Below are 20567 nucleotides of genomic sequence, written 5' to 3'. Positions count from 1 at the left end.
ATTATGCCAAACACCCTAAATTAAATAATAAATTCAAAGTAAACAAAAAAAATAATATACTACTATTAAAAGACTAAATACCTACATTCGTATGATCCGAACTCATAATCTAATAGTGAATGACAACTTAAAATATAAAATTTCTTAATTTCAATCATATTAAATCATAGTTGGGTATCATGTACGATATATATGAAAAGCCCGTGATATATGGACGATGATTAGTGATGACAATCATTATCGATCCAACCATTATAATAGTGTGAAATGATGTCATTTTTCATTATAAAAAATAATAATGCATTTTTTTTAGTGAAATAATGTGTCTATTTGCTAAAAATATGGCTATTGAATTTAAAAAATCATAATTTTTTTATAAGTATCCTTTTCAATTGAACATTTTCATTTAATTCTACTGAGTTTTTTGGAAAAGCATTTTGAAATATTTTGTCTTTTATTAAGAGAATTCTGAATACTTTTGGCATTTATCAGGATCTGTAATGTTACTGATGTGGTAAATTTATAGAGCAGTTTCTCATTGCGGAGGAAAGTCCCAGTGGTTGTCCATTGGGTCAAGAAAAGCCGAAGCGTTCTTTGAACTACTGTCACTCTTCACCTATTGGCTATGTACACTTTGTTGTTTCTAAAGAATGTCATCTCTCAAATGGATGTTGGTTCCACTTATTATCAAAATTCTGTATCCAACAATTCTTTTCACTCATAATAATTTATTATTCTGCTTTTAATTATATATATTATGTGCCATAGTGGCTAATCTCATTACAAAAAAACGAAAAAAAAAAGTAAAGTGTGATTATTGTCTCAATATTTTGTGATTAGACAACTAGGGTATCACTATGTTTAGGGTAAATTACATTTTTTGTACTATAAGTGAATCTGCTTTCAATTTTGATCCCACACTTAGGTCAATTCATACATTGAGTCCCACATATTTGAGGACCATTAAGGGATTTTCGTCCAATTGATAACGGCAGTTGCTTTCACCGATAGTCAATACAATCAAAATAAGAGTAAATTATATTTTTTGTCCCATAAGTGGATATATTTTCAAATTTGGTCCCACACGTAAATGTGCGAATTGGCTTGAGTGTGGGACCAAAACTAGAAACAAGTCCACTTATGGGACAAAAAATATAATTTACTCTTATTTTGATTGTATTTACTAACGGAGAGAGCAGCTGTCGTTATTAATTGAATGAAAATCCCTCAATGGTCCTCAAATTGAAAAAGAAAACCATATATGGGACTCAATGTGCGAATTAACCTGAATGTGAGACCAAAATTGAAAATAAATCCACTTATGAGACAAAAAATATAATTTAGCCACTATGTTTACCACCAAGTATTATTCCTCACCAATTCCTGACCCCACTACGTTAAATTTCAACTCACTTAACATTTTTCATTATTGAATCCAAATATTTCTATTAAATATTTAATAAAATATAATTCAGTAGCTTTCTTGAACTTTTTGAAAAAGCAATTAGTTGTTGTATTAAATAATAATATTTTTCTTTCTTTTCTTTTTCTTTTTTCTAATCGACACATTTTCATTTTTCTTAAAATATTAAATATTTGTCTCACTTTTTCACCTTTTTCTTGCTCACCTCTTTGATTCAAAGTGGGTATGGTAGGTTGGGGAGTGTAAATGAGTCAAGCTCGATCGAGCTCGACCTTTTTTGGTGAGTTCGAATTCAAGCTTGAGCTCAATTTTGAGTTTTCTGACTCGAGCTTGGGCTCAGCTCCTATATGATGAGCTCGAGTTTATTTTTTTTATTGATTATTAGATTAAATCATGGGAATCATCAAATTTCTATATAAATTTATAAGTAATAAAATAGATTGCATAATGTATATTATGTTATAAACATACCAAAATATAATATGAAATTTTAATTTATTGTTATAAATATAAACTATAGATTAGTTTAGTAGTAATATAATTAGTACTGAACAATTTAAAATTATATAAAAACATCCATTATCTGAAATAATACAATTGAAATACATAAAAATATTTTATAATTGAGATTAATATATGTTCACAATCTGCAATAAATTTATATATTTATAAATGTTAGTATTACATTGATGTAACTATCATTTTACATTGTTGAACCACATAGGTTAATCGGGCCATCAAAATTCAGATCAAACCATTAGATATCATCAAACTTACAGAAAAATACATTTGGTAAAGTTTTAGACTTATTGGATATACGGATGTCAAGATATCTTACTTGGAACATAAGAGTAATCATTCAAGACGGTATATCGCTTAATCATGCCATGTGATTTTAAATCATATCGTCTGATATGATCTAATGGACAAGTGCTATATATATTTAAGTTTGGTATGAATCGGGTGTCCAAATTTTAAGATGTCGCAATTGTTGATTAAACTTTTTTATCACATTATATATATAATGATAATATAATAAAAATAATTAAAATTGTTCAACCATCAATATTATTATTATTATTATCATTATTTTTAGATTAATTCATAGGAATCACTAAATTTCGACATAAATTTATAAGTAATAAAATGGATTGCATAATGCTTGTATGTATCTTGTTATAAATATAAAACTCAAAAATAGATAAAAAAAAAATATACTAAGTGAATTACTTGTCAATTTTAAAAAAGTATAACACATTACAAATATATATTAAAATTGAACATAAAGTTTATATGTGTCATATCAAATAATAATTTTAATTGTAAAAAATATTATAATTTACTAAATTGTTGATTAAATTTATTTTTGTATAAAATTAAATGTATAAATAAAAGTACCATAATTTATAATTATTCAAAATAAAATATATGATATTGATTAATAATTATAATATATGGTCATTTTGAGTATAAAATTGATAAAGTATTTAATATAAAATTAAATATATAAAAATTTTATAAATAAAATATATATATATAAATTAATAAAAATAAAAAAAATTCACGAGCTGATGAATAGAAATAATTGAGCTCAAACTAAAAATCGAGCTGACTCGCGAGCCGACTCGACTCTTATGCCACCCCTACGAGGGGAGAAAAGAGTGAAAAGTGGAGGGAAGAAAATATATAATATTTTTTTATATTTTTAATAATTTTACTAAATCATTTTCCCTTCCCCACCACCACTTCAGCCTTCACCTCACCCCTACTCTCTGATTCTCTCTTCTCTCACCAGCCAAGTCTCTCTCTCTCTCTCTCGCTCGCTCTGTTTATTCCCGCCATCGTGCACCCTCTCCGTGTTGCTCTCTCTCTCTTTGGTCTGGTTATTGCCGCCGTCGCCGTAAATCAGAGGTATGTGTTACTGTGTAATTAGATGAATGAAGACTATGTATAAATTGAATAGTAATCCATGGGTTTACATTGAGATAACCTTGGCTGATGGATAGATTTCTCTTTGCGTAAAATCTTCTTTCAATTTAAACTTTCTAGTTTATTGGATAAGATTATCACCCAATTTCAAATTTAGAATTGGAACTCTTGGAATTCATTTCTGATCCTTGTAAAATGAAGCATAATTAGGCATAAGAACTGAATTTGTTTTATGCTTTTTTATATTCTTTAAATTTTGTATTTTGCTGCATATGCAGCTTTGGAAATGGAGAGATCGTATCAGGTGGAGGTGGGAAGTCTCGAAGCTTCACTGCTTCAAATGATCAATGATCACAATCATGCCTCTGTTGAGCTTCGTGAAAACACTGGTCAGTAATACTTATATGGAATGTATGCCTAATTTGATGACATGTTGTTGTTTGCAAAATATAGTGTATTATCGAACTCAATCTGTGGTTTGCTTTTGTCTTCTCTTTTCTTTTGTTTTTAATTTTCGCTTTCTTTTGGGTAATATTACTTATGAGATTAGAGAAAGCCAAGAAAGAAGCTATTGGGAAGGCAATGCATGTATCAGATCTGTTGGTAAATGCAGTTAATGGGGGTGTTCAAGAGGTCTTTATAAATGAGAAGCGAATAGAAATGGAAATTAGAGCATTGGCAGCTACTATTATGCGATTCTCGAAGCAAACTGATCAGTGGCTCACGGCTTCTCATGCTATCAATAATGCTGTGAAGGTTAGCAACTGAATTGATTACTAAATAGTGTGTAGATGTGGAGTAATTCATACAATGTGTCCCTTGGTTATGAACCGTGCAATCATAAATAGAGATAAAAGAAATGGTTTTCATGTCGCAAGTCTCTGAGTCCGTAGCTGTTTTTTAACTATTGAGTCAACTTCAGGCCATTTTGCTGCTCTTGGATTCAATATGTTGGTTTCTGAAAACTGTCCTCTGAATTTTGTTTTTTGTATTTATAATCTGGGCCTTGGCAACTGATTACCATTATGAAACATTAATTGGCCATGTTGTAAATACGTGATGTTGTTAGATCTTTGACTTGATGAAAAATATCTCATCTAAGTGGCTTTTATATGTATCTTGTGTGTTTGTGTAGTACTTTTGCCAGGTTGAGAATTATTTTTATCGATATACGTCCATCCATAAATGGCATGTGAGAAGTAAAAGATATACTTATTTCATACTTCCGAGTTAGTTTAGGAAGTACAATTAAGGTTTGTGGAAAAAGTTTGAAAAGGCAGAGTGATATCACTGTCATGTGAGAATGAGAGTGCTACAATTAAAAAGTACAAAGGTTGTGTAACGGTTACATGGTTATACATCATATCTCACCCTCTTCTTAGGACTGGGCTTTATACCTGCATGTCGCTCTGGGAGCGAAAAATGAGGCTAAATATATACAGATATTTTTTCTGAGGCAATTATTTGTTGGCTCGCCTCTTTCAAATCAATGAATAATTCCTTGAAACCAATGGTTAATATCTTTATAATACCATTCTCAGTTCAGTGCAATCTCATATGCCTTATCTAGAGTACTCACTATGTAAATGGGCATAATTAATCAAACAACTATGGTGGAAAATCAAATACTTTCTACTATTTATTCAAGTATAACAGTGTCTTCTTATCTTTGAGAAAAGAAATCAACGCTCACACCCCTGCATCTCTATGGTAGTGGTATGTTGGGATTTCATAAGAATCAGAACTACAAATTAAGCATGTGTTCTTTCAAGATTTTCATTAAATTTAACACAGGATACTCCATTATTCAGAGAGCTTTATGCATATCTATCGACAGGAAATTGGAGATTTTGAGAACTGGATGAAGACAATGGAGCTTGATTGTAAAAGCATTAGTGCTGCAATCTGTAACATCCTTCGAGCTTGATCTGGTAAGGCAACATCTTAAATTCATTATTTTGTGTTTATACTCATATTATGTTTTATTTGTTTATTTGTGAGGGAAATTATTCTGATGAGGCTCTGAAAACAAATACTGTATATACTCAATTGAACCTCTTAAGAAGAATTCCGAGTGCACACTACAAAGTCATGTTGATAGTTGTGGCATTTACATTTCCATGAACAGTTAAATCCTAAACCCTCAAACCAGTGCCCAAAATATCTAGGACTACAGTTTTTGTCTCCTCTCGTATCTGATGCGGTGTCTATAACCATCCGACATCCTTTCCCAATGTCTGAAGTCTTATTTATTAGCAGAGTTGGTGGTTATGCCACTCAGGTATTTAGTAAGCATGGTTGAATTTGAACACTGAGCAAGTGGCTGCTTTGTGGTGCCTATAAATGTCCCTTCATTTCTTTGCATGTAATGTGGAGAAGTTGAGAGAATTCGGAAAGTTTGGCGGAGAAAAGTTAGTGTGCTTGCTTGTGGGGCTTTGACCCATCTCATGTCACTCAGATGAGAGATACTTCTGTTTGGAAGAGAGAATTTTTCCCTCCTCTGAGAAAAAGTGGAGAAACCTATTCCTTCCACTGTAGCAGATCTGGAGAGATTTTTCATCCCATTTCTACAGTGCCACTACCATTTCTCAAGTTAAGTTATATTCTGGAAAACTTTGAGTTTCATGTGTATCAAATTTGATTAGGTACTTCTTGTTTACTTCACAACGTTCAAATACATGTAGTATAGTTATTGGGCGAGCTTCATAATAGTGCATATTAGTAAGCATCTGTCTCATGAATACTTCTCTGTTTCACAATTCTAGAGAAATACACCGAACGAGCATGTGAAACAAGAGTTGCTATGTTGATCTGTTATTTTTTGACTCATTTTCGTTATAACTTGAATATGTTTATTGGATATGTTTAGTGCTGCTGTTATCTTCAAATCCTTTAGCGGAAATTTAGTGATACCTCTTTAATTTGTATATCCTTACACAATAGATGGCCAAATCTGCACTAAGCGCTTCATACATTTCCATCCTCCCAACGCAATGAAGAGCCATCTGGACTAAGGAGACGGAGGCTGTCTTCATTGGTACCATTTATAATGAGGTAGTGAAGGGTAGTATCCGAGGGTTCAATTTTTGTCCCTCACAGTGGACCTTCATTCGAGGAAGGATGGCATCAATGTGTCCTACTCATTCGTACTCTGTTAAACAACTTCAGGTTAAACACCTTAGGCTTGAGCAAAAATGGAAAAGAAATAATATCAATTATTGTGGTCGCACACCAGCTTCAGTGGGACGATGAAATAACTTAGTTACCAGGTCAGGATAGTGTTGGGCACGGTGGTTGGCGGTGCATTCCTATATTCCTCATGTATAAATACTAAACAGAATACATATGTTATTATAATACTTTGTTTTAATAATGCATTTGGGTTAACGCATTATTATTCGAAGAATAATACAGGCTAATCCACAGGATGCTTCATTGAGGAGAAAAGAATGTCCACACTTTCGAGGGTTGACAGTCATATTTGCACCCACCCAGCCACTAGGGGAATGGAGAGGGCATTGACACAAGATCTATGTCGCGGTCAGAGGGACAAGGTCTTATGGAAATATAGTACATCTTAATTGACAATTTGCCGAGTAGATGTTTTGTTTTCACATGTTTTTATTCATGATGTCTGTATTATGTAATTCATTTATGATGTGTGCAAAGAATTGTAATTATTGTAGACTAGTTACTTGTATTTTGTTACTAAATGTTTTTAAAATTGCACAGTTTCGGTGTTGCAATTGTTCTAGATGCTACTTGGAAACAGGGTTATCTGTTGTATATTTTCCGAGATGCTGTCAGATTTTAATCGAAAATGTATTTGGCTAGTATATGATGTTTTATGGAGTTGAAAAAGATTATCAATTGAACAACTTAAACAGTTGTATTTATGAATACTATCTCCTTATTTAGAAAATTATCAATATCCTCTTAACTTTAATAGCTGTCTAATAATCACGACCTACTTCCTCAGGATTCTGCATTTGACCTGTTTGAGGTGATTCTAAAATTGATGAACTACATGGTTTGGGCACAAAAAGAACATACATGCAAACAGACGGTAAAACTCACTACATGTCTAGGTGAAGTGCCACTAATCTAATGAAGCCTCAGCACTCAATAATCATTTTGCTTTCTTATAAACAGACGTGACTTATAGCTGATAACCGAACTATCTGATAATTTATCTCTGTTCTGGCGAGTACTTGTTTCTATGACTTGTTCCCACTGCTCGAGATGCCGTTAGAGCTACCTTCAATGGCTCAGATAGTACAAATCCCCGGGCTTCCATCATTACATGTATCCTTCGAGCATCCTCGACAAACCCGCCAGCTTTAAGTGAATCTATAATCCTTTCAAAATCTGCAGACTCCAGTTGCTCAATCTTTGACTCCACAACTCCTAAAGCTTGAAGCGCCTTCTTCTCAGCCCCAGACTTAATGTACATGTCACAGAGGCTTATATGGAGCTTCAACGGAGGAGCCTCCCCCTGTTCGGCAATCTTATCCAGTATCTGTTCAACTTCATCAAAAAGCTCCAACTTGCTGAACCAATCAACAAGAACAGTATAAGTAGCAACCCCAGACTCAATTCCATCCTTCTCGAGTTCCAATAAAAGATTTAAGGCTTTATCCAACAAATTCTTCTTTCCATAAGCAGCAATCATACTTGCTGTGCATCTATCATCTGGCTTGTGCCCAAGTTTCATCATCTGATCAAAATTATGCCTAGCTTGGTCCAGGTTACCGGCTCGCTCGCATGCCTCAACCATTAATGCACAGGATTCTTGACTCGGCTGGAAGCCAGCAAATTGCATGGTGGTGGAAATTCGGTCAGCTCCATTAACATCAGCGACCTGGGCAAAGGACCGAAGCAAGGCCATATGTATCTCCTTCGTAGGCTTTATGTCCCTCATTTCCATTTCTCTCATCAAAGACTCACCTAGTTTTGGTTGACCAGCATTCACATAGGCCATGATCATCGAATTGTAGACCTTCATGTCAGGTTGAAAGCCATGGGCCCTTAAGCTTTCAAATGCTTCTTTGGCTCGATCAAGATTTCCTGATTTACAGTACATGTGAACTACAATGGTTAACGTAATAACATCAGGAAGAATTCCATTTTCATTCATTTTTGTCAGAATTCTTTCGGCATCTTCCAAGCGATTTTCTTTAGCAAGAGCATCGATCAGTTTTGAGTAGTCACGTACGTTTGCGTCAAAGGACTCTTCACCAAGTACAAGTTCTGCAATCTAAATCATGTAATTAAAGGTAATCAAGCTGAGGTCTAAACTTATAAAAAGAAAAATCGAGACCATCTTCTACATTAATCATGATACAGAAGACTAGAAGTCAGAAGAATGTTTCTTTCTGTTCTTTTCTTTTACCTGAGAAATAAAAACACAAACACAAACAAGATAGAAACAACAAAAACATGGGGTTTAATGCCCACAATTTTCTTAAAGACAAAACCAAGGGGTTTAATGCCCACAATTTTCTTAAAGACAAAAACATGGGGTTTAATGCCCACAATTTTCTTAAAGACCTGTCTAATTCCATAAGCAACACATGGGACCTAAAGATCTGGGCGTAGGGGAAGCGAAGGTAAAGGCAAAGTTAACATATTTCCTGAAAAAATTTAAAAAATGTGCTGTGATACATGAATCATTCAGCATTTCAGACACAAAGTTAAGTGTCATAAATATACAAAAGCACCGAAATTTCAATAATGTCTGACATAATATATTCCTGCGTCTCCTCGTGCAATAAGTGATCTGATTCTAGCTATGAATTTTCGGATACCCGCAGTTATATATATTACTTGCAATATTTCACTTAGTTATGTATGCATGCTGGAGTAGTAGATAAACGCTAGATATTAAAACAGCAACAAATATACAATCACTCTATGCTTTAATAAATTAGGCCTTCATCAGAGTATAGGCATGAAAACTCAAACCACACAAATGAACTGAGAACTAAAAGTTACACATCAAAATAATGTGTGAATTAAATCTATCAGGAGGCTAATGATCCAATCACTAAAGCCATTCGCCCATCTAAATATTCCACAATTGTCAGACTAACAGATTATTTAAAAGAGAGAGGAGAGGAACTCTCACAATGCTATATGTTGATTGAAAAACTTAACTATTCAAAAAATATCTAGTATAATTTAAAGTCTCAAATTCATCAAAGACGAATTTTTTTATAGAACATAATCAGACTTTAGCACTTAGCAAGTAGAGCTAAATTGCTAATCATATTCCATTCAAACTTGAGAATATAAGCTATAAGATCATAAATCTGAATGAGAATAAAGTATTTAAGTATCATCCACATAGAAGAATATAAATGAGTCTATTCCAGTTAAGACAAAATATAAGGATGTTTATACAAAGCTTTTTAATGGTTGGCTGAATGCTTAAAACTCCTCCAAATGTATGACAAACACATATACTACTTGGATGGAATTACATTGGTATTATTTATATTTGTTAAGTGCTTCAAGCATGATTCTTTAGATCACATTTTTAATAAATTTTAAACATTCCGATACGGAATTTTATTAGGAACATGTAACTTTCTTAAAGAAAGACAATGTTGGAGGCACAACTTGGTCACACCAGCGTTAAAGAAATGTGTATCTTCATAAAAAATAACTTTCTTCAACCTCAAACCACTATGATCTAAGCTTAAGAATTTGAGAAAGAGCACAGTTTTGATACCTGGAAGTATATATGAGGATTCTGTTCTTTTAATCTATCAAGAAAAGCAATCCAGTCAACCCTGCTAGGTTGGAGAAGGCCTATCCAGTCGCCTAAAAGTGGAGCAGGATCATCTGCTTCTTGTAAAGAGAGGATCTTATCAGCAACAAGTTTGCATCTACCAGATATTGGCTTTGGCTCCTGAGGCCACACAACTTCGCCACTCTTGTGAACTTTATCCGCCACCTCAGTCCATTTTGGGTCAGATAAATCAAGTCCATAAATCTTGTACTTGATCTTCCCATGTCTTTTCGGAAGAGAGACAATGTTCTGTTTACCTTCACCCACATTATCATTATCTCCCACCCCCTCTTCTCCAACAGCAATTTCTTTTCTCAAATGCTCTTGCCCTGGAGATTCTGTTTGGGCTTCCACTTTCCGAAGTCGTTCTAAACTCTCATGGAACTCGCTTTCCTCCATTTTTTGACGAGCCCACTTGAACCTGAGCTCTCTTAGCATATCCCCACGAATGCCCACTTCACCAGCAAACCTGTACATCTCCTTAACTTCCTCAGACTGAAGAAAAATCTTCATTTTCTCTTTTTTCTTCTCTTTTTCCATGTCTTGCAGAACTACATTGCTAACATCCCATACTGTTCTCCATAAATCCTCACTGCAATCCTCAGACGGTGTTGATGCAGCAGATCCAGTCATTTGCTCAAGGCCACCCTTTTCCATCTCTTATACAACCTTCTCAACAATAATCACAAGCATCCCATCAATCGTGTTCTTGTCACAGTCAGGATAAACTTCAGAGAGCTTTTTACACATTATCCAAACAAATCTGGATAAGAACTCATTCATGGTAGCATCATTTTCTGATTCAAGTTCCACATTATTTGATGAGTCATTTAAATTAACTTGTTGTGCAGTGTGAATGTATCTGCACAAAGGCTTATGAAATATTGGGTTTTTAGGGCCACCTCCGGAACATGAGGCATGATGAGGTCCCGATGGATGAAATAAAGGGGGTGCGCAGCTGCTAGTGATTGCACCGAATCTGTAACCGGAAGAGTATGAGGACAATCCCATACCATGTAGTTTTGATAGTTTGGTAACTGTGGATCTCCGAAAGAAGCGCCTCAAATTCATGTCTATGTTCCTCCTTAGCCTCAAGAGAAGTAATGGCACCAGCTGATATATGATTTATGATAATAAATGGATCCAAAGCACCAATTCCAATGAATATCAGATCCAACTATAGCCGACAGCGATCACAAATACATAATTGGAACTACAACATCAAAGGCATACAAGTAGCCAAGTGATTTTTCCTGCATTTGGAAGACACCAAACCAATCCATCAAAGGAAATCAAGCATTTGGTATACGAGTCATTTTTCAATAAAACCTAATACGAAATGATAACGAAAGTTCTTCCTAAAACACATCAAAACCATCTATTTTCTAAGAACCCACCACACAAATCAAGAACATCCAAAAGAATTCGAAGAACCCTGAGCTGAAGCTGAAGTCAAAGATAAGGAATACATCCAAATTACCATGTTTTAGGACAAACTATTAAAACCCTCATCATCCAAATTCTCACATCGAATTTGAACCAGCAAAAACACGAATACAAAACAAACAATTACCGCATCAGATTGAGAATGAGGAAACTCCTTGTGCACAGAGTTGAGTGTGAAAAATGCACAAAACCCTATTAGAACCCTCAAGGGAAAACCGAACCGGGTCTCGACCCGGATGCCATGTCCAGCTTAATTAGTAAACATCATTTTCTGTTAATTAAATTTTACTTAAAAATTATAATTTTATTTATTACGAAAACAAAATATTGAGACAAATATTAAATGTAGCATTCACCAATAATATTGACACGTAAAAACTAACCTTAAGATCCAAATCAAACACAATTGGTGGATATAATCCAAATCAAACTAGCCGTCCTCTTCATGAGTTCAAACTCGGAGTCGAACATCCATGGCTGCTGCCTCAATGAGTACCACTCTGCTCTGAACTATGAACGTCCTATAAAAGTTGAACAAACACTTGGATTCTTCGACACTAGAAATTAAATGAACAGCACGGTAGCAAGACTGCATAAACATGCCTTTCCTCAGCCCGAAATCGCTGGCCTCGCTGCTGGAGTCCGCCGTGTCTGCTCACTCCTCCCTTCTGGGCCGGGCTGCCCATGCTCAGGTCATCAAAACTCTGGGCCTAGCTCTGGATGCGTTCCTCTCGAATCATCTCATCAACATGTATTCCAAGCTCGACCGCCCCGAAACGGCCCAAACCATCCTCTCCCTCACCTCGCCCCATTTCCGCTCCGTCGTCACCTGGACTTCGTTGATTTCCGGAAATGTCCAAAACGGTCATTTTGCCTCTGTGCTCTCCTGTTTTTCTTCTATGCGCCAAGAGTGCATCCAGCCTAATGATTTTACGTTTCCTTGTCTGTTTAAAGCGGCAACATCACTTCACTCACCTATTCTCGGCCAACAGTTTCACGGGCTTGCCATTAAACTATTTTTTATCGATGATGTGTTTGTCGCGTGCAGCGCGTTTGATATGTACTCGAAGACTGGTTTTTTGACTGAGGCGAGCAAAATGTTTGATGAAATGTCGTATAGAAATATTGCTACGTGGAATGCCTGTATTTCCAATGCGGTCCTTAATGCGAATCCTCGGGAGGCGATTCGCAAGTTCGTCCAACTTTTACGTGATAGTGAGGCTGCCCCGAACTCGATTACTTTTTGTGCTTACTTGAATGCATGCTCTGATGGTGCGTTATTGATGCAAGGGCAACAGCTGCATGGGTATTTGATTAAAGGAGGGCATGAGGCTGACATTTCGGTCTTAAATGGGTTAATTGATTTTTATGGGAAATGCCAGCAAGTTGGGTTTTCAGAGAAAGTTTTTGATAAGATGAGTGAGCGTAATGGTGTTTCTTGGTGTTCGATGTTGGTGGTATATGAACAGAATGATATAGGAGAGAAAGCCTGTGAGGTGTTTCTGCAGGCAAGGAGAGCAGGGGTTGAGCCAAGTGACTTTATGGTTTCAAGTGTGCTCAGTGCATGTGCGGGGTTAGCAACACTTGAAGCAGGGAGAGTGGTTCATGGTCTGGCAGTAAAGGCTTGTATTGATGAGAACATTTTTGTTGGGAGTGCGCTGGTCGACATGTATGGGAAGTGTGGGAGTATTGAGGATTGTGAGAGAGCTTTCTTCATGATGCCTAGGAGAAATTTGATTTGTTGGAATGCATTGATTGGTGGATATGCTCATCAAGGACTTGCAGATATGGCATTGAAGTTGTTCAAGGAGATGACTAATTGCACGGGTTCTGAGGGGTTGCTGCCTAACTATGTAACTTTTGTGTGCGTGTTAACTGCTTGCAGTAGGGGTGGTATGGTGAATGTGGGAATGAATATCTTTGAGTCAATGAGGGGCAAGTATGGGATTAGTCCTGGGGCTGAGCATTATGCATGCATTGTGGACATGTTAGGACGAGCGGGGCAGGTGGAACATGCTTATCAAGTTATAAGCCAAATGCCATTTCGTCCTACCATTTCAATATGGGGAGCTCTATTAGGTGCTTGTAAAATGCATAGCAAATCAGAACTGGGAAAGATAGCAGCTGAAAATTTATTTGAACTTGACCCGCAAGATTCTGGAAATCATGTTCTCCTATCAAATATGTTTGCTGCTGCAGGCCAGTGGGATGAGGCAAATCTTGTGAGGAAGGAGATGAAGGATGTGGGGATTAAGAAGGGGGCTGGATGTAGTTGGATATCTGTTAAGAATTGCATCCACGTTTTTCAAGCAAAGGATACATCGCATAGTAGAAATTATGAGATTCAGGCAATGCTAGCCAAATTAAGGAAAGATATGAAGGCTGCTGGATATATTCCTGATACCAAATTGGCTCTATACGATCTAGAGGATGAAGAGAAAGAATTAGAAGTCTGGAACCACAGTGAGAAGATTGCACTTGCATTTGGCCTTATTGCCCTCCCTCCGGGAGTCCCTATCAGGATAACAAAAAATCTTAGAGTCTGTGTGGATTGCCATAGTGCAATAAAGTTCATATCAAGGATTGTTCACCGAGAAATCATAGTTAGAGACAACAATCGATTTCATCGTTTTATGGATAACCAATGCTCTTGTGGTGATTATTGGTAAACATGTGGATGGATTTTGCAGGCGAACACCTACCTCAGTCAGTAGCAAGCTTTTGAAGAAAACCATTCTTGTTGAATCTTTACGGTCAGGTTAGAACATTGTTTGACACCCCACCATTATTGTTTAAAACAAGACAACATGTTCTTGTATTATATAAAATAAGGTAAAATCCACCATTATTATATGAAGATTTTACGAACGAATACAAAGTTTAACCTTGAGGTTGAGCACATAAATTAACTTTAAAAATCATATGGGTGAAGACAATGGACCATAGAGACTTTAGGGAAGCATGAACGTGGTCTTGTGGTTGTGCGGGAGTGGTGATGGGTTTTATAATATTTTTGGTTTATAGAAGTCTTTCAAACTTGAACCTTTTAGTTTAGGAACTACATCTGAGTTTTGTAGAAAAAGTTTGAAAAAAAGGCAGTTAGCTAGCCACTTTCATTTGTATGTAGTGCAAATAATATGACTGCCATGGGAGAGTGCTAAAACTCAAAAGTACTAAGGTTCTGTAGCGCTTACGTGGTTATACATGATATCTCACCCACTTCTTAGGACTTGGCTTTATACTTGCATGTCTGATGGGAGCAAAAATGTGGCCAAATATATCTTGATATTGTTCTCAGGCAATTGTTGGCTTGCCGCTTTCAAAACAATGAATAAGCCCTTTAAATCAATGGTTAATATCTTTATAAATAGTGTTTTCAGTTCGGTGTGAACTGTTGATGCTTTATTTGGAGTACTCACTATGTAAATGGGCATAATTATATATGTTTATTAGAAATGAGTCCCAGGAGTTCCAATTCCAAATATGAAATTGAGTTGATCATTTCGTTTCCTTTTACTTCCAATTTTGCGTTAAAGTTAGTGTTCTGAAAGACCAAGGCAAGGAGCCTGAGCCCTGTCACATGAAGCATATGCCCCCAGCAAAATTTGATACTTATATTTAAAGATTATAAAATAATTTAAAAAAAATTAAATAATGAGCAAAATATTTCAAAAGCTTTACAGAAAAACTTATGAGATAATTTACCATAAAAAGACTTAAGTAAGATAATGTTTCAACTAATATAGCATAACAATAGCAAAACCATTAGAAATAAGATGAATATTCCTTAAAAGAGACAACATGTACCTTTGTTACAAAGAAAAAGGTAGAATCCACCATTATTATATGAAGATTTTCCGGAAGAATAAGAAAGTTCAACCTTGAGGAGGTTGAGGCACATAAATTAACTTTAAAATCTCGGGTGACTTTAGGGAAGCATGAACGTGGTTTTGTGGTTGTGCGGGAGTGATGAAGGGTTTTTATAATATTTTTTGGCTTATAGAAATCTTTCAAACTTCAACTTTTCATTCCAATTGTTGAAGTAATCCATAAATTAGCGTGGCCCTTGAGCCTTCTGTTGTGTAAAATGTAAAGTTAGTGGTGGTAATAGTTTTTTGTTAGAAAAATGAAGCAAATTAAGTTTAAACCAGCATATTCTCAAATTTGGATATTGAGAGATTGCACTGGGGATGCCCCGGGGGCGCTTGGAGCATATGCCCGATACTATTGGGTGTAAGTCCAAGAGGCCAAGTGGCCCCTATGCGCCAGGCATTTGGATTATGTTCTGATTCAGGGTGTCTCACCAATGTGCCTTTAGCCATTGATAGCATAGCACTACTAGTTTGATACCTCATTCTAGGTTTTCTGGACCTCTTGTGCTTGGTTACTCCTTGGGGTTAGAGTAAGTGTACATAAATTTTACAACTTCTTGATGTCAATCGCCATCTCATTACACTCTTTGTTATTAGAGTAGTTTTAGTTTCTTAGCTAAGTTGAGAAAACAAGAGCTCGATCTTGGGAACTCCTCTTAACTTCATTTTTCTTGCTCTTGTATCTTAACCTGTTGAGGAAATAAGTGGAATTTATCACTAAATTAATAGTTGGTCATATTTCTAATTGTTTATTCTTTGTCATAATTTGTCCTCAAAAGTCTGTTATTTTTTGCTTTACTTTGACAAATTTTCAGATGTGGTATGCATTATAACTGCTTCTCATGGAGGCCTCATTTACCATATATTTCTCTGCATGTACTTGTGATATGTTGTATACAATTATTACCTCCAGACTCGAGCCTCTGTTTTATCTTGTCAGTTGTCACCTATGATTATTGAGTGTATTGGTGTGGGACAGTTCCTCCCTTTTGAACTTTTGCTAGATGATAGCACTCCCAGAATGGCCACCAGCAAAGCCACTGCTTATATGATATCTTTCTGTTGCTTTGTTTGCCTTCCCGAAATGTCACCGTTCGTAGAATTATGTAACTGTCATTTTTATAATTTGTTATTGGTACTTCTCTTACAGCTTACGTAAGTTATTCAAATTTGTCCCTGTATCCATCAGAGCTGCCCAAGAAAATGGCTTGCTTAAGTTTCAAACGATACCGCTAGGGGAGTAATCTAAAGTCCTTCCCTCCATTGCTTACGGAGACGGCAAATCCAGAGAGTGCTTAAGTTCATAAGCGTGTTTGGCAACATAAAGAGAGCTTGTAGAGGACATACGGCTTTGTGCCCGCAACATTATATTCTCACGACTTTTTATCATTGAAACATTGTTGATTAGCTAACGCGCAGTATGGGAAACCTAGATGATGTCAAGTATAATGGAGTGAAATTGATATTTTGTACCCCATGATTGATCCTATCAACCTTATCTCCGCCTCTCAAACAAAGACTTAATTGCTGAAGGGACAACTGCACTTTGAGGTATGCATAGAGTTCTTAATGAGTCCCCATTTGTCTGATCAAGAATCATTTCTCCCCTGCGTTCAGTTCTTCATAATGTCAGAAATCTCAGAAATCTCGGGTTGATTATGATATAGAAATCTAAGTATGTAGTGGTTGGCTGAAACAACTAATACAGTATAAATGCCTAGAACAGAGTCTTCACATATGATAGACTTCATACTTTAGCTTCTTAAGAATGACTGATTATAAGAACTTGCTTTAACACCATAGAAATTTATGTTTAATATTTGATCTGCTAAAATGAGTTTTTATATAAGCGTTTCATCATTTGACATAATAATTTTTGCATAGGTGCTCACCACATGTCCAGATGCATGGTTCTTTGCAATCCTACCTAGGAAGAAAGCAAACTGTTCCATCCAGACAGTGATGACAAATCATCACCATGTTGTCCAGCTCGTTTTTCGATGATCCGTACTCAACAAGCACACTGGAACAACTCTTCAGGGGCTGCTGCTACAGATTCTCAGGTCAGCACACACAGCAGCAATCTTGCTCCATTTTTGCTCTCATGCCATTCTGAAAATTGAGGACTTTTACGCATTGCCCATTTAATGGAAGCAACGGTGATGTCTGAAACAATCACTGGAATGTAACCTAAGCTTGGCTATAAGGTTACTCAATTTTCTGAGGTCATAGAATCGCTACATTTATGATATTGCAGCAATGAGACAAATAAAACTCATGGACTTCGACATATCATCTTGATAAATTTTACTAGCACGAGTATTTCCTGTTTGTAAACTGATTCACTGTGGTGGAGTTATTCAACATGTGTGGAGAATACGAGTTCCTCTATGGCTTGATGAGCATCATGTTGAGTTGCTTTTCAGTTGGTGGTTTTCCTCTGATTAGAGATATATATGAAATGCAGTCTAAGGCTTACTGTCAAAGATTGTTTAAACCATATAGCCTAATCAGTTTACTGATTCCACATTAGTTACCCTTCATACTACATGAGTGTACTACTGACCAGTGTGTTCAAGAAGCTCAACAGACAGCAATCGTTGATCGTTTGAGGCAGTGAAGCTCCAAGAACACCTATTGAAACTGAAAGCCCAATATTTATGATAATCTCTTCTTCTTCAACACAAACAAAAAGGCCAACAGGTGATGTGCAGCCAGCTCGTTCTAGCTTGGGACAAACGGGAAAAGATTGTTATGATGCTCCAAGGCGATCAATACAGATGATTATATACAGGTTCTTTTGGGGAGAAGATAAGCTCATGTATGCAAGGTCAAGAGGTGATTTCCTGATTATTGCATTGCATAAACCTTATGGAAGCTGAAATTCCATGATGCAATTGAAAAATCAAGATGCATGGAAGTTGAAATTGCATACCTGAGAAGGAGCAAGAACATCTGCATTGTCTTAATCTTGGTTCCTCCCACTTTTTAATTTGTTGTTCTAATCATGGGGGTAATTTCTTATCCTAATTTCAAGCATTAAACCTTCCCTAAGTGCTATTTTTACGAAATTTTTGGAATTTTATACACTATATGTGGAACCATATTGGATATGTTAGTTGTATCCAATAGTGTTTGATGTAAGGGAAAATGTAAACTTGTATGTCATCCAAGATATATTTGTAATATAATGCTTATTTAATAGCTAATTTATGGTCCCTATTTTATATTTTACTTTATGTTTTGTTTCAAGATGTTGAAATGTTCCATTGATGTAATGGTCAATAGCTAAGTTGTGATCCCAAGTTTGCATTTAACAAACAAGAGAAACAAAGTGGACGGGAATCATCTATAAAAAAATTACTCTATGTAGTGTTGGACATGGATACAGCTCGAACATAGCATCGACGTTTCCAAAAATAATAAAAGAAAAAAAGAAATACAATGTCGGACACGCCACGGGCGTGTTTGACACGTTTCAAAAATTTTTATAATTTCAAAAAAATTTGGGCTGTCTTTAAGCAAAAATGAATTTTAGGCATAATGAAAAATAAAAAGAATTAATTCACTCCTCTTAAACTAAAAATATTATGATGAAATTACTAAAATTTCAAGAAATGTTCATGATAATTTAATTAATTTAAATTATTAGAAATTTTTCATTGCATTTTTTTTAAAAATAACTGATTATGTATGTTTTTGAAGCCGCGTTCAATTAATGTAGCGTAAGACATGCTTATTTTATCAAATATTTAATATTAAAACCTTAATATTTCATAATCCAAAATATGTAAAAAAATATGAAACATGAATGAATCCATTGCACAAGATTCTTATATATCCTATCACAACTATAATCCTAATAACCTAATCAAATAAAATTTGAATGAGCCCAATCACACAAGATACTTCAATAACCTGCTTCAAGTAAATTACACAAGTTATTGTAATAAAATCGTTGGCTTTGGAAAGAATTATGTTTCGCACGTGTACCATCCACACGTGGTTGTGGAAGAGCTGGTGACTGATCCAGTTCCAAGAGATAAGGCAATATAAAAACTTTTTCCATTGTTTCTGCTATTTGGTTTTTATGTGGATTAATAAATTCTCTCATGCTCATTCATACTTATTTAATGGGCGAATAGCAATTTATTCTTATGATATTGAAAATGAGCACATTACCGTTTTATGAAAAAAATATAGCAATCTACCCCTTATACTTTTTAAAATGAAGCAATTTACTTCCTTATATAAGGAGGTAAATTGCTTCACTTTAAAAACCATAGAGGGGTAAGTTGTTGTATTTTAAAATATATAGAGAGGTAAATCGCTATTTATTTTTTTATAAGAAGGTAATTTCATTTACGATATCATAAGAGGTTGTTTGGATTTTTTTTCCTTATTTAATCCTTGATCTCGATATTTCATATTGTTGTATCATATCCAAGTCATACACATCAAATTCTGTGTGATGAAGTCTGGTATTTTGGGCCCGGTTCATAGAACTCCAATTACACAAAAAATTGAAAGAAATCAAATTGGATAAGGAGCACAACTATGACAATCATATAATTAGTTCTTTTCACTCGCAACTGTTAACTATATTTTGCATATGATTTACTTTTTCATTTCTTAATTAGTGGATATCACACCTTAATCAGATGTAATAAAAATTAACAGTAGCTAAATCAAATTCAAGATTTTGCTCATTCAAATTTATTCTACATATATTTATTCTTAAATCCCAAATTAACTTGAGCATCGGAGTGCTAACGCTTTGTTTGCAGGTCCTATTTCTCAAGTTATTCTGCTCAATTAGCCCCCTAATTTAACGATCGTCTAACAATTAGCCCATTCCTTTAGATTTTCATCCATCTTTATGATGAACTGACCAAAATGTCTTTACAAATTAATAAGTATAATTTTATTTATTTTTTTTTAAAAAATATTTTTTTTATGGACTAAGTGGATAATTTTTTTATAATTTTAAATTTTTTTCATCCATTCCCTCGAGTTCTTTATAAGTTTTTAATTTTTTTTTTAAAAAAAAATACAGTAAAGGCAAAGTTGATAATTTCATATCTCCATCCAAGGATTACATAAT

The 20567-nt window shown here is 35.1% G+C and overlaps 3 protein-coding genes across 12 annotated transcripts; 2 read left to right on the top strand and 1 right to left on the bottom strand.

The window, feature by feature from the left end:
* LOC105163913 (biogenesis of lysosome-related organelles complex 1 subunit 1) lies at positions 3155 to 7213 on the top strand. Of its 8 annotated transcripts, XR_002287303.1 has the most exons (7): positions 3158 to 3334; positions 3631 to 3741; positions 3903 to 4108; positions 5190 to 5283; positions 6296 to 6406; positions 6521 to 6621; positions 6779 to 7213. XR_002287303.1 is itself a non-coding variant. In XM_011082446.2 (5 exons), the coding sequence occupies exons 2-4, from the start codon at positions 3639 to 3641 to the stop codon at positions 5277 to 5279; spliced, it is 336 nt and encodes a 111-aa protein (XP_011080748.1). In that variant the 5' UTR covers positions 3155 to 3334; positions 3631 to 3638; the 3' UTR covers positions 5280 to 5283; positions 6779 to 7213. The 8 variants fall into 8 exon arrangements, 4 of the variants coding, with proteins under 4 accessions (XP_011080748.1, XP_011080745.1, XP_011080746.1 ...); XR_002287302.1 differs by having other exon boundaries at positions 6296 to 6621; XR_847958.2 differs by lacking the exons at positions 6296 to 6406; positions 6521 to 6621 and adding an exon at positions 5732 to 5944.
* On the bottom strand, positions 7265 to 12108 carry LOC105163911 (pentatricopeptide repeat-containing protein At1g19525-like). The gene is made up of 3 exons (XM_020694780.1): positions 11975 to 12108; positions 10086 to 11398; positions 7265 to 8609 (listed from the first exon to the last, which is right to left on the bottom strand). The coding sequence occupies exons 2-3, from the start codon at positions 10800 to 10802 to the stop codon at positions 7542 to 7544; spliced, it is 1785 nt and encodes a 594-aa protein (XP_020550439.1). The 5' UTR covers positions 10803 to 11398; positions 11975 to 12108; the 3' UTR covers positions 7265 to 7541.
* LOC105163912 (pentatricopeptide repeat-containing protein At4g14850) lies at positions 12167 to 18672 on the top strand. Of its 3 annotated transcripts, none has more exons than XM_011082440.2 (3): positions 12167 to 14349; positions 16653 to 17014; positions 17348 to 18672. In XM_011082440.2, exon 1 carries the CDS (start codon positions 12191 to 12193, stop codon positions 14258 to 14260), a length of 2070 nt encoding a protein of 689 aa, XP_011080742.1. In that variant the 5' UTR covers positions 12167 to 12190; the 3' UTR covers positions 14261 to 14349; positions 16653 to 17014; positions 17348 to 18672. The 3 variants fall into 3 exon arrangements, with proteins under 3 accessions (XP_011080742.1, XP_011080741.1, XP_020550438.1); XM_011082439.2 differs by having other exon boundaries at positions 16614 to 17014; XM_020694779.1 differs by lacking the exon at positions 16653 to 17014.

Source organism: Sesamum indicum, linkage group LG6 (assembly GCF_000512975.1).
Source record: "Sesamum indicum cultivar Zhongzhi No. 13 linkage group LG6, S_indicum_v1.0, whole genome shotgun sequence".
NCBI lineage: Eukaryota > Viridiplantae > Streptophyta > Magnoliopsida > Lamiales > Pedaliaceae > Sesamum > Sesamum indicum.
The sequence above is the reverse complement of the archived record's forward strand: the minus strand, read 5'-3'. Positions and strand labels throughout refer to the sequence as shown.

What these genes read in the sequence shown, in the direction of transcription:
- LOC105163913 (XM_011082443.2), top strand. Translation starts at nt 3,639, where the DNA reads ATGGAGAGATCGTATCAGGTGGAGGTGGGAAGTCTCGAAGCTTCACTG. An exon ending in TGAGCTTCGTGAAAACACTG is followed by an intron (nt 3,742 to 3,902) that starts GTCAGTAATACT and finishes TTATGAGATTAG; the next exon opens with AGAAAGCCAAGAAAGAAGCT. An exon ending in CTATCAATAATGCTGTGAAG is followed by an intron (nt 4,109 to 5,189) that starts GTTAGCAACTGA and finishes ATCTATCGACAG; the next exon opens with GAAATTGGAGATTTTGAGAA.
- LOC105163911 (XM_020694780.1), bottom strand. Translation starts at nt 10,802, where the DNA reads ATGGAAAAGGGTGGCCTTGAGCAAATGACTGGATCTGCTGCATCAACA. An exon ending in ATCCTCATATATACTTCCAG is followed by an intron (nt 8,610 to 10,085) that starts GTATCAAAACTG and finishes TACATGATTTAG; the next exon opens with ATTGCAGAACTTGTACTTGG.
- LOC105163912 (XM_020694779.1), top strand. Translation starts at nt 12,191, where the DNA reads ATGCCTTTCCTCAGCCCGAAATCGCTGGCCTCGCTGCTGGAGTCCGCC.